The 24,255-nt window shown below is 34.8% G+C and overlaps 1 protein-coding gene across 2 annotated transcripts in view; it reads left to right on the top strand.

Annotated features, from left to right (window-relative positions):
* Positions 1-24,255, top strand: part of PBX3 (PBX homeobox 3) — a 314,870-nt gene that overhangs the window by 233,153 nt on the left and 57,462 nt on the right. For both annotated transcript variants that reach the window (XM_037797351.1, XM_037797350.1), the window contains exons 4-5: positions 9,342-9,532; positions 20,632-20,767. In XM_037797351.1, coding sequence (XP_037653279.1) covers positions 9,342-9,532; positions 20,632-20,767 — 327 coding nt within the window. The remainder of the gene's footprint in view (positions 1-9,341; positions 9,533-20,631; positions 20,768-24,255) is intronic.

Below are 24,255 nucleotides of genomic sequence, written 5' to 3'. Positions count from 1 at the left end.
TGAAGCAAGTCTTAGACGTCATATCATTTCACTCATAAATACTCCAGGACATAGGCAGGTATGTCCATATACCTTTATGTAAAGTGGGATCCTGGTTAATTGTAATATTGATTATTTTGTTTTTCTAACTTTCTGTACAATATCTGTTGTATATGTTATTTTTTTCCATTGCATTTTCTAATATTCTGGATATGATGGTATTAATTTAAGCAAGTGTTGAATTCTGTCCCAGAGGTATATGTTTGGAGGGAAGTTAGAAAGATTTATGCAGCTTTTGTTAGAAAGAAATAGTAATTAATATTATAAAATGTTTTCTATTTATTTTTCTGAGTAGGACTTTCTGCATCTCTAGTCTCCTTTGTAGGAATAATTTTTGGTGGTGAATGTTCAAATAAGAATTTTGGAAAAATGTTTCTAATTTGTAGTATAAATCTGATCTCACGTCTTGATGTTAAATATATCTATACATACTTAATAGGTGAGTACCATCAGCTGCCTTGAATGGGAAGTTCTATAGTATTAGGGGCCAAATAGCCCAACTTTTTAGAAGAATTAAGGTATTTTCTTAGTATCTCCTATATTTCTTCACACTTGTATCCTAACTTTCGTCTTTGTATCCTTACTTTGTATCCTTACTTTCATCTTTGCCACCTTTTGGAAGTTGAGCCTTACTGCCTTAGAAATATCCTAAGAAATTCCCATGAGAATTTCTCAGCTAATAATAGAATAGTTGTTTCATTTGTTTCCTTTTAAAAACCACACACACACACACAAACACATACACAAACTCTTCATAAATTGGTCTGTAATATGTGTTTTTTATTTGAGGGTTAAATATCAAATTAGGAAATACTTCAAAAATTTAATCATGAGGCTTACTTCTGGATATGTTCAGTGCCCTAGTAACAGTTAATTCATGTTTCTTTTTCTCATTTTTAACACTTTCAGAAGGAAAAATATAAGTATATGAGACCTATGTAGAGTATGGACAAATCTGGTATGATGACTAATTGGCAGTTTCAACAGAATTTTAGCTTACAGTGTTTCTCCTGTGGATCCTGAGTTATTTTAGAAGTGATATAATAGCATTTAATTCTCTTGGGTTGTCTTTGGGACTGGCCTTTATAGCTCTTTTGTGTATGGTTCTCCTAAGTTATTAGGATCAGTGAATTTGACATAAGGCTGTCAACTTTTCTTTTCATGCTTTAGGGCGCAAGGGCTTTATCTGGGATGGATCTTTCAGGAGTATGTTTTGGAGTCTCAGGAAGAAATCTATAGTACTAAGTGAGGTGAAGGGGTAGCATTTCTGAAATAGATAGTAATGTGATTTCCATTTTACAGATGAGAAGATGAGACTCAGAAAGGTTAAGTGATTTGTCTAGTGTCACACATCTAGATAGTGTCAGAATTAGGCACTGAAATCAGTTTCTCACAATATGTCTTCCTTTTTCATTGAATTATGCTACCATCTATGTAAAATTGGAAAATAATTTAGGTACCTTTTTGTTTTACTTGATTTGCCCATGTTGGATTGCATTTGAAATGGGAACAGTAAAGAGATGGAAAAACAACTCTTTTAATCACTTTCTAGAAATTATATTTTTCCTCTTAAAAGTGAAAACAGGTACTCTGAGTGACAGAAGGCTTAGAAGTAAATAGAATACATAAGGCAGAGGCTTTGGCATAAAATTGTGTTGAGTCTTTTTCCATAAAGAAATAAACTACATTGGAACCTTGGAGCTATTCACTATTGTGTTTTTCAACAAAATTATAATGAAAATGTATCTGAAGTCTGTTTAGATTTAGATTGCCATGCAATTAACAAACACCACCACTGCAGTAAATGAACATACCTTATAAACACAGCCACATTAACAAAGCTAAGTAGACTAGTGCTATAGTTTGAGCAAAATTAAATCCAAGCTGCAAGGCTCAGTTTTATATGTGTGTTTTAAGAATGTTGTTATCTTTAAAATCCTGTCTTTTTTTTTTCTTCCCAGAAAATGGCCTTTGATCATTTGTCCCTATGATATTAACTCATTTCATGGTTCTTGTCGATACCTATCTAAATTCACTTACAAATGCTTTTGAAATATTAGACATGGAATATGTATTAGATTAGGGTTCTTAAATATTACTACTGCCCAAAAGGAAACAAAAAGCTAGTTTACTTTTCTCTTGTTGATCCTGACACCCAGCAGGACTATGATAATCTTCCAAAGCTTACAGCTAAACTGTCTCGTAATACTTTGTTTTGGGTTGATACAAACCTGGTTGCTTCTCTCTCTTCTTGTTGATTAGCTACAAGTTTTGAAAAAAATGCTGTTACCTTACTTTTCAAGCATGCTCTTATGATTAAAGACCTAACTATTAGAATAGATTAATTTCTAATGAACTTGAGCCAAGGGTCCTAAGAAGCTTCTTTATAAGAAATGAAGGTTTTCAGTTGTGCTGGTCTTTCTTTGTTCCTCCACCTTCCTACTGAAAGGAGATGGGCACATTGGTTTTTTAAAACGGAATTTGACTTAAACATGTGTTCTCAGTTAAAAAGGAACAGATATGCCTTACACAGCTTTCCCACTTTGCTTGTACCAAAAAAACTGCTTATTCATAGACAATTTACTTCATAATTTACAGCTTATATGTAATAGAGATGACAAATTAAAAACTATCTACTATAATCACATTGAAAAATATTTTTACTGAAGGTAAAAGTACTGTAAATGTTCCAACCCTACACGAGCATGTAGGAACCCCAAATCAGGTGAAGTGCTGGAGCCAAGCATGTACTCTGAATGTATCAAGACCAATCAGGTACAGTTTGGCTGCTAGAGGGCTTTCAGATTGCAGGGGTTTATTTGAAGAATAGAGAATGAGTGCTGAACCTTTTGCTTTTCAAGGATTTCAATGTTATATGTTTACATTTGCTGGCAAAATCTCCTTTGCTTGTAAAGGAATTTTATTTTTATCAGCTTCAATGATGCTGATGTTATCAGATTGAAGGTGCAGACTGTAAACTCCTAATCCCATTTTGCGATTTCTTCTTAATATAGCAAAGACAAAAGAATATTGCCTGATGTAAACTTGATATTTCATGTTCCTGAGCAAGGCTTTGTTATTCATTGCCTCAAAGGAAGTGTTTTCCTTCTTGTCAGTTTTTATGCCAGGGATTTTCCTTGGCTAGAATGAGGGTATGTGTGTGTTCCCTTTTTCCCCTTCCAAGTCATTAGTTTATTGACTCTATGTACCAATTTTATATATGAACACAAACTTGATTAATACAATAAATTGATTTATATTTGATCACTTTTTTAAAAAAATTTACGTCTTTGGAAGCAATGTTTGTGTTCATTCAGGCAATGAGAAGACAGAACTATATTAGTTAATCAGAGGAGGACTTACTGCAGAATAATAACACAATATGAATTTCATAAAATTGCCATTTTCAACAATAATTGTCATTTATTGAGTATTAATTATGTACTAGACTATGCAAAGAATTTAGCATACATTAGATAACATAATCCTAAAAAACCACATGAGCTAGGTCCCCAAACCATGCAATTAGATAAGCAGTGTTGGGGGTACAATAGATAGTTTGTCTTTTTAGCTGGTCCTTAGGTATATTAGTCTCATTCTAAGTGGATTAGAAAGAATCTTTAAATGTTGACTTTTATTCTAAAACAAGAAGAATTTGTTGACTTAAACATTTTACAAACACAAAATCTGTAATATTGGACTAGTTATTTGCAAGGTTATAAAGACATCTAGAAAATGGCTGCCTCTAAATGCAGGGGCATCTACTTTTAATAGATTTATTCTTTCTTTCAAAACGGGATTTTAGAATATGAGGTATTATGATCTGTTGTCTACAATTAGCTCCTCTAGAAGATTACAAAAGACAAACCCAGTTTTTAAATCTGATCACTGTACAATTGTAAAACTTCCTCTAAAATTAGTACTTGCCCACTGTCTGATTTTACATTTACTTATGTGGATTTAAAGGCAGAAAGGGGCTGAAGTTTGAATCTATAAATATAAAGGATAAAAAGTCCTCCCACAAAACAAATAAAACTCTCAAGTCTTTAGTTTTGAATGTAAACCAATTGTATAGATATTGAGGAGACAATTTTACTAGCCAACAAATACCATTGAAACCATTATCCAGAACCCAGATATTTCAAATCTTTATTTATTACTTTTAAAGAGAAAAGAACAAATAGCAAGGAGAAAGTCTCTCATAATAAGAATTGACTTAAAATCATAGTCAAGCCGTTCATGTTTTAGGTTCATTTAACTATTGCAGTGTTTGCATTATACAAACAAATACATCCTGCATAGTTTTCAACTGCTGGGTTAAAAGAAGAAAGAGCTTTCTGCCCAATACTATAATCAGAGAATTCAAGGAAACAAAACTTTTCATTTCAAATATTCCAGTTAACCACAGTGTTACTACATTGACATTGTGGACAATTGACCAAAAAAGTTTTAACTGACAGTTTCACTTGGAAAAAAAAATAAAGCAATGGAAAATTTTTTCAATGTCTATTTTAACAATTTATTTCTGTAGATATAATGGATGATATGATAGATGTTTGAAGTGAGCATCCCAGATTATAAATAACACCAATTCTAGTATGTGGCTTGGTGGCCCTTCAAAACAATTGCATTCATTAGATCATTCTTGCTATATTTGTAGGCTAAAAAAATGCTATATTTGTAGGCTAAAAAAATGTATACCTTTTAAGGAATAAGAAATGAGGCAGTATTGTGCTCTGCTCTGAAACTGGTACAGATGATTCTGTAAATGAGGCTGTAATTTACTTTCAGTGGTATAAAGAAAAAAAAATCACTTTGCCTAAAGTGTATGCATCTTTCTTAAGGGTGTACCCAGATTTTAATTATCTAAATGTAAATACTTAACGAATTTTACTTAGAGTAATGAGCTAAAGTGCACACTACATAAATGAGATGTTCTAATTAATCATGTATGAACTACTGGTTTAAAGAAAAGCTATGTGAATTCTGTGAGTGTTGGGGTATTGCCAAATTGCTAATCAGCATTTGCATTCATAGATGGCTTCACTTAATAAGTTGTGAGACGTTCAGCAAATGTTTTAGGAAATTATGAGTTTTACATGCAGAAACTTTTTGCTTTTAACCCTTTTTTCTCACATGAGCCTTTGGCTGCTTCTTAGAACCCACAGGCAGACACCCATTCTGGAGAGATTAAAATATGGCCAGAGAAAAACTAAGAAAGCTAACATCTCAAGGATCATTTCCGTAGGAGCCCTGTCATAGATATATGTTACCATAATATCTGAGCTAGGTTGTAGGAACTAGCAGTGTTATGTGTGCAAATTAGAAATGCTTCCATACTCCAGTGTAAGCAGTTCTCAAACTTAGGTCTTTGGACTTAGACTCTTAAAAATTGTTGGTGACTCCTTAAGAGGTTTTGTTTTGTGGGTTATATCTATCAATATTTATTACAGTGGAAATTAAGATTGGGAAAATTTCATAATATTTATTAATTAAAAAATAATAAGCTATTATATGTTAACCTAAATGACATGTTTTTTAAAAAACTGTATTTTTCCCCAAACTAAAAATTTAGTGAAAAGAATGGCATTGCTTTTACATTTTTGCAAAAGTCTTTAATGTTAGGCTTAAATAGACGTCAACAGAATTCTCATATCGGCAACATAGTCAATCTGTTGTCCTATGGTTGAAGTAGATGAAGAAAATCTTGCCTTATGCTAATATGTCATTGTAAAAGTGAGGCATATATTAATAGCCTTTTCAGATAATTATGGATATTATTCTTTGGTATTACATCAAAACTTGACAAGTTTTAGTTTTTTAAAGGTTAGTTGTAATGTGAAATCTGAAACCCTAGCAATTAACTTTGCTTTTAAGAATAAACTTTATTTTTAGAGCAGTCTTAGGTTTAGAGAAAAATTTCGTAGAAAGTACAGAATTCCCATGTAATCCACCCTCCCACACACACACATTCATGTACACACACATAGTTTCCCCTTATTAACTTCTTGCATTAGTGTGGTACATTTGTTACAATTGATGAACCAACGTTGATACATTTTTAGTAACTGAAGTTCCTAGTTTACATTAAGACTCACTCTTTGTTTGTATACTTCTATGAGTTTTGACAAATGCTTAATGTCATGTGTCCACCAATACAGTAACATATAGAATAGCTTCACTGTCCTTAAAATGCCCTTCTTAAAGGGCAAAACCAAATCAGTTTAACTTTTTGTATTCTGTTCCTTTAAAATCCATTTCTAATTTGCATGGGATCTACCCATGAATGATTTTGTAACATGCATTGTTGATTTTGAAAGGATTGATTCTCTGGGTTATGCATATCTTCCACACATTTCATTATACAATATCAGGATGTCATATTTGTTAATATCAGTACCAAACTAGTCAGAAAAGCCTTTAAGTACTGGGAAACTGTCAAGTTCACAGTGGTGGATGCAAGCTTTCCAAAATTCTAACTTTTCCTTGGAAACTCGAATTTTATCATTGGCAACAAATATGATTGTTTTTCTTGATTTGACAGACTCACTTGGTTCATTGAGAAAATGTCTGCAAAATGAGTGACTCTGAATAATGATAATTTGTCAGTTTTGCTTTCAAGTAAAAATGGTGTTCTATGAAACAAAAGCACTTCTGCTTACAACTCACAACCACTCAAGTTCCTTTTCTGGAGACAACCACTCTGATATGCATCAGTTGTGCTTTTCGTGTACTTCTCATTTCTCATACGGAATATTGAATACATGTTCTCAAAGATTTAGATATAATAAATGAATAATTCCTGTTACTTCATCAAGCTTTTATGTGTGTGTATGTGTGAATGCATAGTGGTAAAGAATAAAACAAAAAAAGAAACTTGAAAGATTACCTAGTGTAGTGTTTCCCAAAGAGTTTTTCTTAGCACATTGGTCCTACAAGATGCTCTATACTTGTACTGTCCAGTATGGTTGCCCCTAGCCACATGTGGCTATTGAGCACTTGAAATCTGGCTAGTCTGAATTGAAATGTACTGTAAATGTAAAATACATACTGGATTTCCAAGACTTAGTATGAAAAAGATCATGTAAATACCTTTTTTCATGTTTTTTAACATTGATTATGTGTTGAAATATTAATATTCTTAATATAAACTATAGAACTTGTTGACCCCGATTTGGGGAAACATTGTTCTAGTTCAATTTTTGTCATTTTACTAATGAGAAAACTGAGGGCTAGAGTTCGTCAAATTCTGTAATTTTGAGGTTATGTAAACCTCTCTTGAGAGGAAGTCCAAGAAAAAAATATGTACATATCTTTCTTTGCAGGTTGATCAATTGCCTTCAGCTTAGCATAAGATAGTTTAAATTGATAATATAGGGTTTGGGAATATCTTAAATTTACTCTTCCTTATTTTGGTTTGCTTAAAGATAGAAAGAACTTATGGTTTTAGAGTTGCAAAGTTCCTTAACTTTTTACTGTGCCATAACCTAGGACAATAATTCTTAACCTTTTTTAGTTATGGACTGACTGAGAATCCTGAAAAGAAAACAAAAACTCCACACATTCTCCCCTAAGGAATTGTATATGTACAGACAGATGTATAGATTTCAGGTACTATAGACCTTCTAAACATATCCACAGACTGCAGGCTAAGAATTCTTCATTATGGTTCAGGGATAATGAATTTATGGATATTTACCAACGTTATTCTCACTCTTGGACCAAATGTAAAGTATTTGAATTGTAGTACAAAAGCCCATCAATCAATTGATGTTTATTAGGTGCCTGCTGTGTATACTGCGTAATCCTACACACTGAAGAGTCCAATAAGCGATTCAGGGTTACTACTCACAAAGAATTTAAAATTTCTCAAGACTTAAACATATAAAAAACTTTAAATAATTGGTAAGCAAGACTCATTTTATCTTGCCTTAGAAATATTTGTAGAAAATCTCTATAAAGCTTAGAGTAACTGAAACACCTACTGTACTTGAAAGGTTAGGTCTCTAATGAGCAGTTAGAAAAAGCATTGTGTGCTAAATGTGAGCAATGTTCAGGATATCTATAGGGAAATGGACATTATTGTAGCTTCAAAACATGTCTTTCCTTGATCAATGATTGTTCTGTCTACTCGCCCTGGTGGGGCATCCATGCAGTAAGATGCAGAATCTCCTAACCTGCCTATTTAAGAAAAATGCCAGAAGATGTTCTTTTTGTTTAGGAGTACAGATTGATGTTTTATTTACCAAGACAGTACTGGATTTCAGTGTAGGCCCAATTACATGGTTTTGTAAATCTAGAAAAATATAGGTAAGCTGAAAGAGAGAGGGGCTGAGGATTAACTAAAAAGTTTGAGACCCAAATCTGATTCTTGCCTTCCTGCCGTTGCACCCCTGAAGAGTCAGGCTGCTTTACCTATCTTCCAGGGGTGACTTACATCCACTGATAGAGCCTGCACCACAGCTAAATTATACTAAGACATTGGAATACTTAGCATCCCAGGCCATTTATATGCTAACCCAAACCTACGTTGATAGAATCATTCCTCCCTGCCCTCCCTACTTATTCTCTCTACTCCTACTAGTCATTCTCTTAACTTGCTACATTTCATTTCCAGAGTTTTTCCTTCCTTCTGATTGCCATCTTTATCCACCTTTCAAAAGTCCCTAATGTCACTTCTACCATGAAGCTTTATGTGATCCCTCTGTCTGCAGTGAGAATAGTCACTCCATTACGTATTATTGTCTTCCTTGTCGCACTTAGCACGGACTGCTTTCTGTGAAAATTCATTTTCTGTATATTTTATCTCACTGAAGGCCAGGTCCACATCTTGCTCTCTTCTGTCTCCCTCACTGTACTTGGAAGAATTTTGTACTTCGTAACCCTTCTGTAAACGTTTGTTAAATAAATGTAAAACCTCAGAGACAATAGAGGGTGCTTAGTATTAAATTTAATATATATTTAATATATATCTGTAGGAGTTGATAGAGATCTTCCTCCACTGGGAAATCTCATTTTGGAACGGGTCAAAATAGTGGTAGAGTGAGGGAGGGAGGGGTGGTAGAAGTTGAGTGCTGTGTCTCCCTTGCATGTCTGACCATTCATAGTTTCAGAACTCTTGCTGCTCTGTTTAACTATCACTGCCACTTCACAAGAGTCTTAGTTTTCATTTTACCCTGCCCACTGCATAACGCCATTGACAATGCAAATGAGGTGGAAATTCAGATGAGCTGGCTAATGTCTGAGTGTGATAATATAAAATACCAGTTTCCTAAGGAGTGATTTTTTTTTCCCCCTTACAGGCATGTAATGAATTCACTACACATGTGATGAACCTTCTCCGAGAGCAGAGTAGAACACGTCCCATTTCCCCAAAAGAGATTGAAAGAATGGTGGGCATCATTCATCGAAAATTTAGTTCCATTCAGATGCAGCTCAAACAAAGCACTTGTGAAGCAGTTATGATTTTAAGATCAAGGTTTCTTGATGCCAGGTATGTGAGGTCACAATTCTATTGAATGGCTTTTTATTTTCCTTTCACCCTTGTATATTATTTTCTGTAAAACTGGCCAATTGATCTTAGATTCTTCTATAACTTGGTTATGAGAGCATCTTCGAGATGAACAGGTAATTCACCTCATAGTACCTGCCCTGCCTAACCTCTTCTTATCTTGGAGTGGTAGTGCTGTTAGCTGCCAATTTGGTGACCCAGGAAATGGAAAGAATTAGTGCTGCTACTAATGACTTAAGAAAATGCAGCCTTTCAATTCTGATGCTAAAACATATTTTTAAGGATAATTTTCTGCATGAAACTTCTATTTTAACAAAGGTTTGTTTTCTGAGAATTTCTTAATGTTGCATTGCTTGTGCAAATTATAAGAAAATACTTGGAAGTATTGATACTCCTAACAAGGATGTGACATTATAGTTAATAGTATTTACTACAAAACCCTAGACTCTTGTGTCTCCAAATCAAGTAAGAAAGCTTCTTTGATTTCTACTGTAAAGATGAAAATTTATCTTTTATCTGGAGCTTTCACCAGATTTCACAGGAATTAGGTAATGAATTGTATATGGTGTGTTTAAGACCTACTGGATGATGTAACAGAAGAATTGTCAAGTTCCTACTATATGCTACATCCACAGAGATGCTTCTTAGGCACAGCTAAAGATCATAATCAATCTTTAGCCCCAGAAAGGAGTTTCTACTTTGTTTTGCTTTATCCCCCATGGAATCTGACAGAAGTGATAGTTACGATCCAAACTATACAATATTAAAGAAAATAACTTTGTTAGCTTCTCAGTCTGGAAAACAAGGTATATGAAACAGTATTCATGTCAAAGCTCTTCCTTAGAGCTAAGCAAAAAAACACTTGCCACCTAATTATACCACTGTTTCAGTTAAGCAAAGCCCAGAATCACCACTGGTTTCCTCTACTACTATACTGAATTAGTCACTAGAATTCATTAATGCTTCATTTTCGACCTTTCTCATATTACCTCTTTCTTTCCATCCTTATTGTACTATTCAGTTCATGCTCATTGTTTTATACCTGGACTAGCACAATACCATCCTACTGGTCTCCCTGTCTCCAGTCTTACTCCCTTCCAACCCATCTTCCATATCCCTTCTCTGCTTCTATAACATCACTATGATCCCCTAATTGCTTTGCTTAAAACAAAGCTTTTTAGTGCCTTCTATGTATGACTTGACCATAGTCTGCATTACTGTTTTTTGGTTAAGATTTTTTTAAATGTAATTTTATTATATTTTTCTGTTTAAAAAATACCAATCTCACTATGGATAATTTGGACAATATATAGACTAAAGGGATGAGGGATAAAAGACAATCACATTTTTATTACCTTAAAAACAGTCACTGTAAATGTTTTACTATATTTCATTCTGTTTTCTTTTGGGGAACTTTTTTAAAAAAATCTTCTTGTGATGGTATAATGTTTATAGTTTGGTATTCTGCTTTAAAAAATTACCATGAATAAGTAATTAAACAAACATGTTTCATATAATATAAGCTCTAAGTTTAAACATCATTTTAGCAGTTGCGTTCTCCCAAATTGATATATAATAAATAATTTATTTATCATTCCCCTTTATCTGAACATTTAAATTGTTCCCATTAATTTCCATTATAACTTCTTCCTTCCACAGATATTTGCTTTTCTCTGAGGATATAGTGGTGAACAAGACAGGTTAACAAACTTTTCCTAATTGAGCTTACATTCTATTTGGTGAATAAGATAATAAACAAGTAAACAAATATACTATAGTATGCTATTTGATAATGTAATGAAATGTAGTATCAGGGTGATAAATGCTATAAAAAATAAAGTACAGGAAAAGGCAGGTTTTTATTGTTACTAATGTTTCAAAGAAAATTTTTATGCATTGAATCCTTTTGATTTTTAGAATTATTTCCTAAGGATTAATTTCAGAAATGGAATTATTAGGTTAAAAGGGTTGAACATTTTTAGCACTCTTATTATACGTATCACTAAATTGTTCTTTCTTGTATTTCATCCAAAATGAAATACTTCTTGGTCTTGACTTGACATGTGCTGTTTTCTCTGCCTAAAATTCCTTTTTTTTCCTCTAACCACCTGAACTCCCTTCCTCCCACAGCAAACTTTATTCTCCAACCCCATCCCCAAGTTGGTCACCAGTAATGAGTTATTGTCTGTGAGGGCCTACCATGGATCCTGGAACAAAGCCAATGCTTAATAAATGTTTGTTGGATCTAATGAGATCTTACTTATGCTTCCAGGCCCAACCTCTTTAGGAAGGCCACCTTAATCACCCTATTGAGTAGTCCCTTGCCTTCCCTTGAATACTGATACTATTCTTATACATTTCTCCAGACCAAACTTCATGCAGGCTTCCTTTTACTGTACAATTTTGTGAACATTTCTTCTCTCCTCTAGTAAATCATAGAGTGAACAAAGCTGCCAAGCCTTACAGTTTGTATTCCCTACAACTCCAGCAAATATTTTAAATAACCTACAAAAAATCATTTATTGACTGACCAGAGGAATGAATATTTCTGCTTAATAGTATTTTTATTTTGTTTTGCTTTGTTTATTGAGATTGTTCACATATCATACAGTTATCCAAAGATCCAAAGCGTACAATCAGTTGCCCATGGTACCATCATTCAGCTGTGCATCTGTCACCACAATTAATTTTTTTTCAATTTTTAGAACATTTTCATTACTCCAGAAAAGAAATAAAGACAAAAAAGGAAACTCAAATCCTCCTGTATCCCTAACCAACCCCTCTCCATTGTTGACTTATAGTATTGGTTTACTACATTTATTACGGTTGATGAAAGAATGTTAAAATACTACTAACTGTATTATATAGTTTGCAATAGGTATATTTTTTTCCCTATATGCCCCTCTATTATTAACTTCTAGTTGTAGTGTCATACATTTGTTCTAGTTCATGAAAGAGATTTCTAATATTTGTACAGTTAATCATGGACATTGTCCACCATAAGGTTCACTGTTTTATCCATTCCCATCTTTTAACTTCCAGCTTTCCTTCTGGTGACATACATGACTCTGACCTTACCCTTTCCACCACCTTCACGCAGCATTCAGTACTGTTAGTTATTCTCACAGCATCCTACCGTCACCTTTGTTCATTTCCAAACATTTAAGTTCAACCTAGTTGAACATTCTGCTCATAATAAGCAACTGCTCCCCATTCTTTAGCCTCATTCTATATTCTGGTTACTTATATTTCATGTCTATGAGTTTACATATTATAATTAGTTCATATCATTGAGACCGTGCAATATTTGTCCTTCTTTGTCTGACTTATTTCACTCAGTATAGTGTCCTCAAGGTTTCTTCATCAATGCATTTTTTTTAAGATGCTTTTGTTCACACAGCATACATTCCATCCTAAGTAGACAATTGATGGTTCCCTGTATAGTCACATATTTATGTATTCACCACCCTCACCACTATCTATATAAGGACATCTGCATTTCTTCCACAAAGCAGGAGGAAGAGTCAAAGAATGTAGAGAGACAAAAGAAAAAGAAAAAAGAGGAAAAAAAAAAAAAACAAAAACAAAACATGACAGCTGGGAAGCAACAAAAGGAAAGATAACGTTAAACTAAAATAGAATAAAGAGTCAGACAACATTACCAATGCCAGGATTCCCATACTCCTCCCTTATGTCTCCCTCTTGTATGCATTTAGCTTTGGTATATTGCCTTTGTTACATTAAAGGAAGCATATACAATGTTTCTGTTAATTATAGTCTCTAGTTTGTATTGATTGTATTTTCCCCCCAATACCTCCCTATTTTTAACTCCTTACAAGGTTGACATTTATCTGTTCTCCCTCATGTAAAAACATATTTGTACATTTTATCACAATTCTTAGCCCTCTAGGTTTCACTGAGTTATACAGTCAGTCCCAGTCTTTATCTTTCCTCTTTCCTTCTGGTGTCCTACATGGTCCTAACCTTCCTCTTTCAACCATACTTACAGTCATCTCTGTTCAATGTACTTACATTGCTGTCCTACCATTGCCCAAAATTGTGTTCCAAACCTCTCACTCCTGTCTTTTCCCATCTGTCTGTAGTGCTCTCTTCAGTATTTCCTGTAGAGCAGGTATCTTGTTGAAAAACTCTGTCAATGTCTGTTTGTCAGAGAATATATTAAGCTCTCCCTCATATTTGAAGGGCAATTTTGCCGGATATAGGATTCTTGGTTGACAGTTTTTCAGTATCTTAAATATTTCACACTACTTTCTTCTTGCCTCTGTCATTTCTACTGAGAAATCTGCACATAGTCTTTTCAAGCTTCCTTTGTATGTGATGGATTGCTTTTCTCTTGCTTTCAGGATTCTCTCTTTGTCTTTGATGTTTGATAATCTGATTATTAGGTGTCTTGGTGTAGGCACATTCAGATGTATTCTGTTTGGGGTACGCTGCGCTTCTTGCATCTGTAATTTTGTCTTTCATAAGAAATGGGAAATTTTCAATGATTATTTCTTCTATTATTGCTTCTGCCCCCTTTCCCTTCTCTTCTCCTTCTGGGACAACCATGACACGTACATTCATGTGTTTCATGTTGACATTCAGTTCCCTGAGACATTGCTCATGTTTTTCCATTCCTTTCTCTATTTGTTCTTTTGTGTGTAGGATTTCAGATGTCTTGTTCTCCAGTTCCTGAGTGTTTTCTTCTGCCTCTTGAGATCTGCTGTTGTACGTCTCCATTGTCTCTTTCGTCTCTTGTGTTGTGCCTTTCATTTCCATAGATTCTGCCATTTGTTTTTTCGAATTTTCGATGTGTTTTCGTTATACACTTCATCTCTTTTGCTGTATCTTCCCTAAACTTTTTGAACTGATTTAGCATTAGTTTTTTCAATACCTGTGTCTCAGCTGAAGTGTAAGGTTGTTCCTTTGACTGAACCCTAACTTCGTTTTTCTTAGCATAGGTTGTAGTTTTCTGTTGTCTAGGTATCTGGTTTCCTTGGTTACCCCAGTCAGGTTTTCCCAGACCAAATGGGCTCAGGTCCCAGAAGGAGGAAATATTCAGTATCAGGTTTCCCTCAGGGTGTGTCTTAGAAGATTGTTACATCCTGTGAGACCTCAAGCCACGGTGCTTTTCTTAACCTGCCCAGCAGGTGGCACTTGTCAGCCTATAGCACCTGACTGGTGTAAAGACATGTGGCCTCCTTTGTTTCTGTTTTGGCTGTTTTCCCCCAGGCTCTGGGGTCTGGTTCTGAATGGAAGGTGGGTAGTAGAGCTGGGCACCACCTCTTTCCTCTTAGGGAAGATATACCCCATAGGGAGTTTTCCTTTGCATTTAAATGGTTTCTTTGTCTCTCTGACTCTGCTATCTCCACCCTTTTCTGAGTCAGAGTACTGTGAACTGAAAATGGCTGAGGCTTTCTCCACTCCAGAATGCTGCAAACTAAAAATGGCTGAGGCTTTCTCCACTGAACCACTCAAGTTGAGAGAGAGAGAAAAAGGGACAGAAAGTCCCCTTTCAGGGCTACTCCATGGCCTCCAGTTTTACCTGTCGACCAGAGATAGCACCCGGTCCTCTGGGATCCCCCTCCCAGGACAGAGAAGTCCCCTGGCTCTTCAAGGTCAGTTGTTAATAAAAGCCTCTGTTGGGGATATCAGCCTGCGTTGAGCTGTCCACATTTGCCAATTAAAACCCCAGTTGGAGCTGGACTGAGGTATATTCACTTGTTCAGAGAGTGCTGCTCTCTATCACAGTGAGGCTTTGCAGTTCGGGCTGCCTTGGTAGGAGGGGGTTCCCGGCTTGGGTCCACAGTTTCTACTCATAGATACCATGCTGTGATCTCAGGCATTCCTCCCAGTCCAGGTTGGTGCACGATCTGTGGACAGTCACAGTTGTCCCACTGAAGTTATTCCAGATCATTTACTACTTGTTCCTGGTTGTTTATTAGTTGCTCCAAGGGCACTAACTAACTTCCACTCCTCTCTGTGCTGCCATCTTCTTCTATCTGCTTAATAGTTTTAACAGCTCAAAGCAAATAGTTAGGGAAGTAGCTTCAGGAACAAATGAAAAACATTTTAAAGTTGTTGAAAATTTGAACATTTTAATAGAAAAATGATGTGACAACGATATTAAGTATTTTTGATAGAAACGAATCCTTCCTAATACAATTGCTGTCCTTATCTTTGCTAATTCTTTCCCATTCTTGTTAGCATGCATGCTTATTTTTACATAACTATTCATAATGTATATACCTAAATGATTTTTCCACAAAGAGAAAGTATGTTAACTAGCCAGAGTGAGCAGAGCCAGAATGAGAAGGTGGTAGAGCTTGGCGCAGAGTCCCTTCTCCTGCAGAAACTGCTGATGGGATCCAGCTCTGTGACTCAGCACACTGGCCTGAGGCATAGCCATTTACAGTGTGATGAACCCTAAAGAGAATGATACTTTGGGGGAAATGTTTAATGGTCATTTTCTGCAAGATATTTTTCTAAAAAATGTTAAATAAAGTAAAAACTGATTTCTCTCTTATGGCTTCAAGTGAATGCAAATAGTGAGTTTTGTTTCCATCTATCCTTTTAGTGTCTGTTAGAAAGCCCTGTGCACTGAGAAGGCAGGGTTGTTCTGCTCTAGGCAAAAATGCTCATTCAGGTATGATTCCCTTATTCACTCTGGCTTTCAGTAAGGCCATACTCACATTTTCTTGATAATTAGACAAACCAAAGCATGCACCAGTGCAAAACATGTAAGAAAAAATTGGGTAGGCCACTCTGCCCTTGTAGTAGAAGTGCTTTAATTTGGATACAGCCAGAATGTCGTGAGGTGTTTTGTTCATCCTCACGAATTTGTTTTCTGAGATTTTTAATGTTTGCTGAAAACCACTCCTGGACAAAATTGATAAGTGAGCCAAACTTATCTTTGCTTTTCTTGATAATGTTTTTGCTCATTTCTACTTTCACAAGTCCCCATATCTCAAAGATACCTTCTGCCTTAGTGTCATCACTCTGATTTGCCCTGCATCTTGCTGCTGGACTCCATGTTTTTGACTGGGAGTCACAAATTCACATGTTTAAATATATTGGAATTCATTGGAGTGGCTGGATTGGGATTGCAGTTGGGGCAGTGGGAATTAGAACGACAGTTGCATATTTAAGGGACAGCCATCATTCAGCTTCAGACTATAGCAGCCTTGCAAGAATGTGGGTCTAGTATGGCTGATGTTCCAATTTTTCATAAAAAGTCAAGAGACCCAGATTTTTATAAGCACATCATTGCTGTGTAGTCTCAACAAATGATATCTGTGGGTAAGGTAATGCCTGTAGGTTTGACAGTTTCAGTATTTATTCTAGATATTTTCTACCCTATTTATCTACCCACCTATCCATCTACTCTTCAGAGTATGCATTTTTCCAAGTGCCCCCACCTCAGGCCTTGTTCTTATTTTCAATAAATGCATGGCTCCAGCAAAAATGCTCATTGCTGCTCTTGGTGTATTTTTCTTCCTTCCCTGTCTTTGCCCCATCAGTTCCCCCCATCCATTATTAAATCCTAGTGATTTTAATTTCTAAATAGATCTTTTATTTGTTTGGTTTTTTAAATGCAGTTTTATCGAGATATATTGAAATGCCATATAATCCATCCAAAGTATACAATAAGTGGCTCACAGTATCATCATGTAGTTGTGCATTCATCACCACAATTAATTTTAGAACATTTTCATTACTCCAAAATAAAGAAAAAAATACAAGTAAAAAAGAACACCCAAACATCCCATACCCTTTATTCCCCTGTATTATTTATATATTTTTTGTCTTTATTTTATTACTCATCTGTCCATACACTGGATAAAGGGAGCGTTAGTCACAAGGTTTTCATAATCACATTGTCCCATGATAAAAGGTATATAGTTATACAATCATCATGAAGAATCAAGTCTACTGAATTACAGTTCAACAGATTCAGGTATTTCCTTCTAGCTATTCTAATACACTAGAAACTAAAATAGAATATCTATACAATGCATTAGAATAACTTCCAGAGTGACCTCTTGACTCTATTTCAAATCTCTTAGCCACTGAAACTTTATTTTGTTTTGTTTCTTTTACCCCTTTTGATCAACAAGGCTTTCTCAGTCCCATTATGCCAGAGCTAGGTTCATCACTGGGAGTCATGTCCGATGTTTCTAGGGAGACTTATAGCCCTGGAAGTTATATTTCACATAGTGGGGGAGAGAGGCCACATCTGAGCAAGAAAAGAGGTTCTCTGGGGTTGCCTCTTTATTTTTTTTTAAAGGTAGTTCTTTATTCATTGGTGTGTAGAATAATATTTCACAATATTTTTCTTTGCACTAGTCACAAAAAATATGTTAAAAGTATGCTTTTTGAACACATACTTTCCTATGGCGGTGAATTTACAGCTTTATATGAAATGAAACCTTGTTGATTTGGCTTCATCCATTATCCTGTTCAGTTGAGAATCAGGACTTTAGTGACACATTTGTCTATGCATCTCATTACAGACAGAGTTTATAATTTGGGAATAGTCATTGAGTAAGTTAATTTATTCATTTAAATCTCTAGAATATGTAGCTAGTTTCAACCTATTTAGCTATATAGATTCTTTAAACACAGTTTTATTGAAGTATATTCACATACCATACAATCATCCAAAGTGTACAGTTGTTCACAGTATCATCATATAGTTGTGCATTCATCACCACAATAAACTTCTGAACATTTTCAATTCTCCAAAAAATAAAAATAAAAATAAGAATAAAAATAAAAGTAAAAAAGAACACCCAAAACATCCCATAGTCCTCCTCCCCCCCCATTATTATTCATTTACTTTTTGTCCCCATTTTTCTACTCATTTGTCCATTCACTGGGTAAAGGGGGTGTGTGTCATAAGGTTTCCTCAATCACACGGTCATACCATATGAGCTTTATAGTTATACAGTCGTCTTCAAGAATCAAGGATACTGGATTGCAATTCAACAATTACAGTTATTTCTTTCTAGGTATTCTAATAAACTAAAAACTTAATAGGGATATCTAAATAATGCATAAAAGTTACCTCCAGAATGACCTCTCGACTCCATTTGAAATCTCTCAGCCACTGAAACTTTATTTTGTTTCATTTTTCTTCCCCCTTTTGGTCAAGAAGTCTTTCTCAATCCTAGAAAGCCAGGTCCAGGCTCATCCCTAGGGGTCATGTTCCATGTTGCCAGGGAGATTTACACCCTGGAAGCATGTCCCACATGAGAGAGGGCAGTGAGTTTACCTGCAGAGTTGGTTAAGAGAGAGAGACCACATCTGAGCAACAAAAGAGGTTCGCTGGGCGTGACTCTCAGGAACAATTATAAGTAGGCTTCGCCTCTCCTTTGCAGTAACAAGCTTCATAAGGGCAAGCCCCAAGATTGAGGGCTTGTCTTATTAAATTGGGAGTCCCTAATGCTTGTGAGAATATCAGGAATTCCCCAGGAGGGGAAGTTTAATATCTAAATAGATCTTGAATCTCGTCTTTATCCCTTGGGAAGCAGATTTATCCCTAAAAAAGAGATTGAAATTTAGAAATTCCAGGACCCTTAACCTGAGATGTTTGTATCAGACCCCGGTTTCTTACTCCTTTGTTTCTCATTAAGGTTAAGAGTGATCACATATTTAAGCTGCCATGTAAGTGACATCATTTTAGTTGGAAGAATCTCATATGGTACCTACATTTACAACTGCCTACTTGACTTTCTCTTTTCTGACTGTAGAAAATTATTAAGATTAATTGGTAGGAAAAATTTGGGAATAAAAGTATGCTAGTATTTAGATTGAAATTCTTTATATCTTAATAAAAAACCCAAATATAAATTGCTTGTTATTTTAAGTATATTGTCAATAAATACTTTGATCTTCCATACAGAGACACACACACAGACACACAGCAAAAACAAAAATTTGTTCTTCTCCTCTCTTTCCCTTGTGAGAAAACCATACAAGCACATGCTTAAGCAGAAAAATCCGGAAGTCCTTCTTGATGTATTTTATTTTCCTTACCTTCTGCATCTCTTCCACACCCTACCCCAATCTAGTCCATCGTCAAGTCTATTACTTTTGCCTCTTGAATATCTTGAATATTTTTATTTCCATTGCTCTTACCCTCTTCCAAGATACCATCATTTCTCAAATGGACCACTGCAGTGAGCCTCCTTAACTGATCTCTGTATTTCCTTTCATGCCATCCTCCAGCTGTTCTCTACATAGCAATCAGAATGGTCTTTTTTAAAACATAAAGCTTAAAACCTTTAATAGCTTCCTATTCCACTTAGAATGAAATCCAGAAATTCTTATGGGGTCCAGTAAGCCTGATATAATCGTCCCCTTCCCATTCTTTCAGACTCATCTCACACATTTTATTTTTTACTGTGCTCTAGCCTTCTCTAGCCTCTTAGACTTGCAAAGTTCTGTTTTAGGACCATTTCTTTTGCATATTACTCTTCCTCTCTACTCTTTGCCTGACTAACTCCTTACTCATGCCAGGCCTCAGATTAAATGTCACTCCTTCAAGTAAACCTTTCCTGACTCCACAATTGATACTAGGTTTCTGTCTTGTAAACATTCATTATGCTTTATACTTTCCTTCATGATACTTGCAGGTCACCGTAATTTGCAATTATTTCTGTGAAACTTGTCTAATGTCTTTCTTCCTTCCAACTCTATTCTTTCCCTTAACTGTCTATTCCCCTGTAAGTTCTCTGGTAGCAGGGACCTTGTCTGTTTTATTCTCACTGGATCTTTATCGAATGCCTAGAATACAGTAGATCCTCAATAAATATTTGTTGAATAATTAATGAATGAAATTAATTGTGCTTCACATTCTAATATTTCTCTTGGTGACCCTACACCTTAAAATGAGTTGGGTAGTGCTTTTGAGGATGCCAAGAATGTAATTTAAAATACTTAGTTATAAATTAGACCTTAGGAATGTTTAAAAATAAAAATCAACTCTTTTGTGTGGTCTTAATTATTCTATCCCCCTTTGGTTAATGGTGATTATTACTATGATTCTCTCTCTCTCTCCTTTTTTCCTCTTCTCATAGACGGAAAAGGCGTAACTTCAGCAAACAAGCCACAGAAATCTTGAATGAATATTTTTACTCACACCTCAGCAACCCCTACCCCAGTGAAGAAGCCAAAGAGGAGCTGGCCAAGAAATGCAGCATCACAGTATCACAGGTGAGAGAGGACCCTGTGGTTCTGTTTTGTCCTATACCAATAGAGTAGCCCTGTTCCTTCCTCAGGGCATTCTTATAATTTCATGTTTAAACCTTCTATCATCAAAGAAGGTACATTTTACAGTTAAGTGAGTCTCCAGTAAATAGCATGTAGTCTGATTTAGATGACTGGCCTAAGCTTCTACCAGTGAGAAACCAATTTATTTGTTAATGAAAGGAAATTTAATGTAACTCTTTGACGAAAGCTTTGAGGAATTCACCAAGACCCTTCTTGAGAACATGCTGTATTGTTTGTGTCCTAAGGCTTTCTTTGCTTCCTTGTTACCTACTAAGTAGAAGAATTAAGTTCCTGCCCATCATTCATTTTTGTTTTTCTTAACATCCATTTGTAATAAATTGTGGCCCTGAAATTAGGTGTCATCCTCTAAAAAAATACATTTAGTTTTAGGCAAATAAACTGGTATTTGGATTGAGAATTAGATATACTTCAATAAATAAACAACTTACCTCCTTAAAAAATAAGCACATGTTCTTAGCATTAGCTCTAAAATACAATTTTATTTAAATAAACATATTACTGTTTATAGACTGTCATTTGAACAGCACTTCTTTATAGCATGCCAAAGTGGTAGCTTGCCAGCCAGTTCTAACAGTGGAACTTAAGGAAAGCTGACCTTGGGCAGAAATTTCAACATTCTTTAGGGGCCACATGCCACAAAATTTTGAAAGTAGTTTCTCAGCAAATACTCCTGCTATACATCTGAAGTCCAAGATATTGCAGATCACCTTTAGATTCCAATGAAGGTTTCATATCAATACTTTAAGTTATTATATAAGGGAAAGGGCCTGAGTTAAGATGAGTTCCAACTCCTACTTTGGCATTATTTTCCTCAGAACCTCAAATAATTAATTTGAGTTACCAACTTATAAAGACATAAATATTATATAAAACATTGCTAGCTAACTTACATAGTACACACTGCCACTTGAAAAACTGAGCAGTATAATATGCATGAACAGACAAGAAAAATGAAATTAAAGAATGTTCACCATAAGTGTGTTGCTTTCTGATGTGAGAATTTCCTGTGAACATTAGTGAAGTGATTAGACTCATGATGAACAACAACTGATGATGCCAAGCCTGATTTTCCAGCTCTAACATCCGCATTCTGGCTTAGCAATCTCATTTTCATGGATTCGGTTTAAATTAAGAGATTCCCCTGCTTCTTTCCCCCGTTTTTTGTTTTTAGTTCTTTAACATATATATGTACTATTGGAGAAAAGCACAGATTCTATGTTTTGTTTTGTTTTGTTTTTAACTGTATAATCTGAGTTTTTCATTAGCTTTGGTATCTAATACCTTGTGTGCAGTATAAGGCCTGGTTGACACATGCTTGTGGAGTAAATGAGAGAAAGTTTCTCTCTGGCTGTCCTGAATTAGGAAGGATAACTGTACTTTTACAATAGGATAGGAAAAGTTATAATTAGGGGTTTTAAAAATATTTAATTACTGCATTAATTTCACTTGTTTTATTAAAAAAATTACTTTCTTGGGTTTTGAAACATTTTTAGTAATTGTATAGAAATAATACAGACATAGTAGACATATTACCCTGTCTAAAAGGCAAACATTTTGACCTGTGTTTCTCCCAAATCAACCTTTCAAACAGAATTTCAGGGATGAGTTTAAGCAAAAATTTAACTTGTTACAGTTCCCCCACACACACCTTTTTTTTTTTTAATTTAACCTATTTCCTACCTAAAAAGTTAAGTTCCCCTTCATATCTCTGAAGTAGAAACAATTTTATCATTTTAGTTGCTAAAGACTACAGTTCCTATCCTTATAAGTTAGTGACTTCTTGTGTAAGTTGTTTAGAAGTGAAAGCAGGAAATTTCTGTCTCAGGCCAGATTGGCCAGGCTCTTTTTTTTTTTTTTTTTTTTTTTTTTTTTTTTTTTTTTTTTCTCAAAACGGAAAGCCATTGTTTAAAATATACATCATACTAAAATACAATTAAATTTAAAATCCAGGCATTGTTCATATACATAGCTAACTTAAGAAAAAACAGGAAACTCACTGAAAGCAGACAACTGTAGCAAAACTTTTTGCTAGATTTAGAGTATAGAGAACTGTGATATATAAGTTATTACTACTGTTTAAAATACTCAGAAATTAATAATAAGTAGGTAACCTTCAGAAGAAAATGTAGGAAATATTTTTAATACCTTCAAGGTAGGAGAGAATTTCTTAAACAGGACACAAAATGTCCCTGGTAGCAGGGACCTTATCTGTTTTTCAAAAGAAAAGATTGATAAATTCAGTGGTAGAACTTTTGTTTATCGAAGTACTTAATAAATAATGTGAAAGTAAATCAGCATTATACAATCATTTTAGTGAAGATTGGATCAGGAAAGAATCATCAATAGATATTAAATCTAGGAGAAAACTTTGATGAGGAACATGGTCTTAAATTGTTTCTCCATAGACCATTTATCATTTGCAAGGGAGCAAAAAATAATTATTATACAGTGAAGAATGGAAGAAAACGTTGACTGTGTTATCAAAATTATCATCGCTAGTGAGGGGTAGATGGTCAGTGTGTGTAGTATTTTGTCTGAGAATGAGTAACCTGAATCTAATCACTAGAAAACATCAGACAAACCGAAAATGGAGAACATTCTATTAGAGGAAATGCAGGGAAGGAAGGGAGCACTATTCTTCAAAAATGTCAAAGAAAGGCCATGGAAATGTTCCAGATTAAAAGAGGCTAGAGAGATATGATAAGTAACTGAGCCTTAACTGAATCCTGTATTGGAGAAGAAAAAAAAAATGCCAGAAGGGACATTATTGGGTTAAATGAACTGAACTAAATTATAATTGATAATTGAACTATGGTTATGTGAGAAAATATTCTTAGTCTTAGAAAATGCACACTGAGTTATTAGGGCTTAAAGGCCATGATGTATATAATTTACCTTTAAATGGTTCAGGAAAAAAAAATGCGTGTGTATTTCACATTCTTTATATATATAAATGCACACATACATATACAGAGAGAAGAGCACATATGTGAGTACATGTAAATGATAAAACAAATGGGGTAAAATGCTAACAGTTGAATCTCAGGGTAAAGGACACACACAGATGTTTTTACTATTTTCATTTTTGCAACTTTTCTGTAAGTCTGAAATCATTTCCAAATACAACGTTTTCTGTGAAGACAGCTCACAAGCTGCAAGAAGAATTTTGCAAGTGTATAGCAACAGAGGATTAAGAGCTGAAATACACAAGGAATTCCTATAAATCAATAAGAAAAAGACAACCCAATTGAGAAACAGGTAAAAGATTCAAATAAGAATTTCATAGAAGAAATAGAAATGGTTAATTATCATATGAAAAGGTGCTCATTCTCATTAGTAACCAGGAAAATGTGATTTTAAAACTGCAATGAATGAAGGACAGGACTCCCAGGGATGAGACTGGCCCTGGC

Source organism: Choloepus didactylus, chromosome 10, assembly GCF_015220235.1.
Source record: "Choloepus didactylus isolate mChoDid1 chromosome 10, mChoDid1.pri, whole genome shotgun sequence".
NCBI lineage: Eukaryota > Metazoa > Chordata > Mammalia > Pilosa > Megalonychidae > Choloepus > Choloepus didactylus.
Note: the sequence above shows the minus strand (reverse complement) of the source record. Positions and strands in the feature narration are given on the sequence as shown.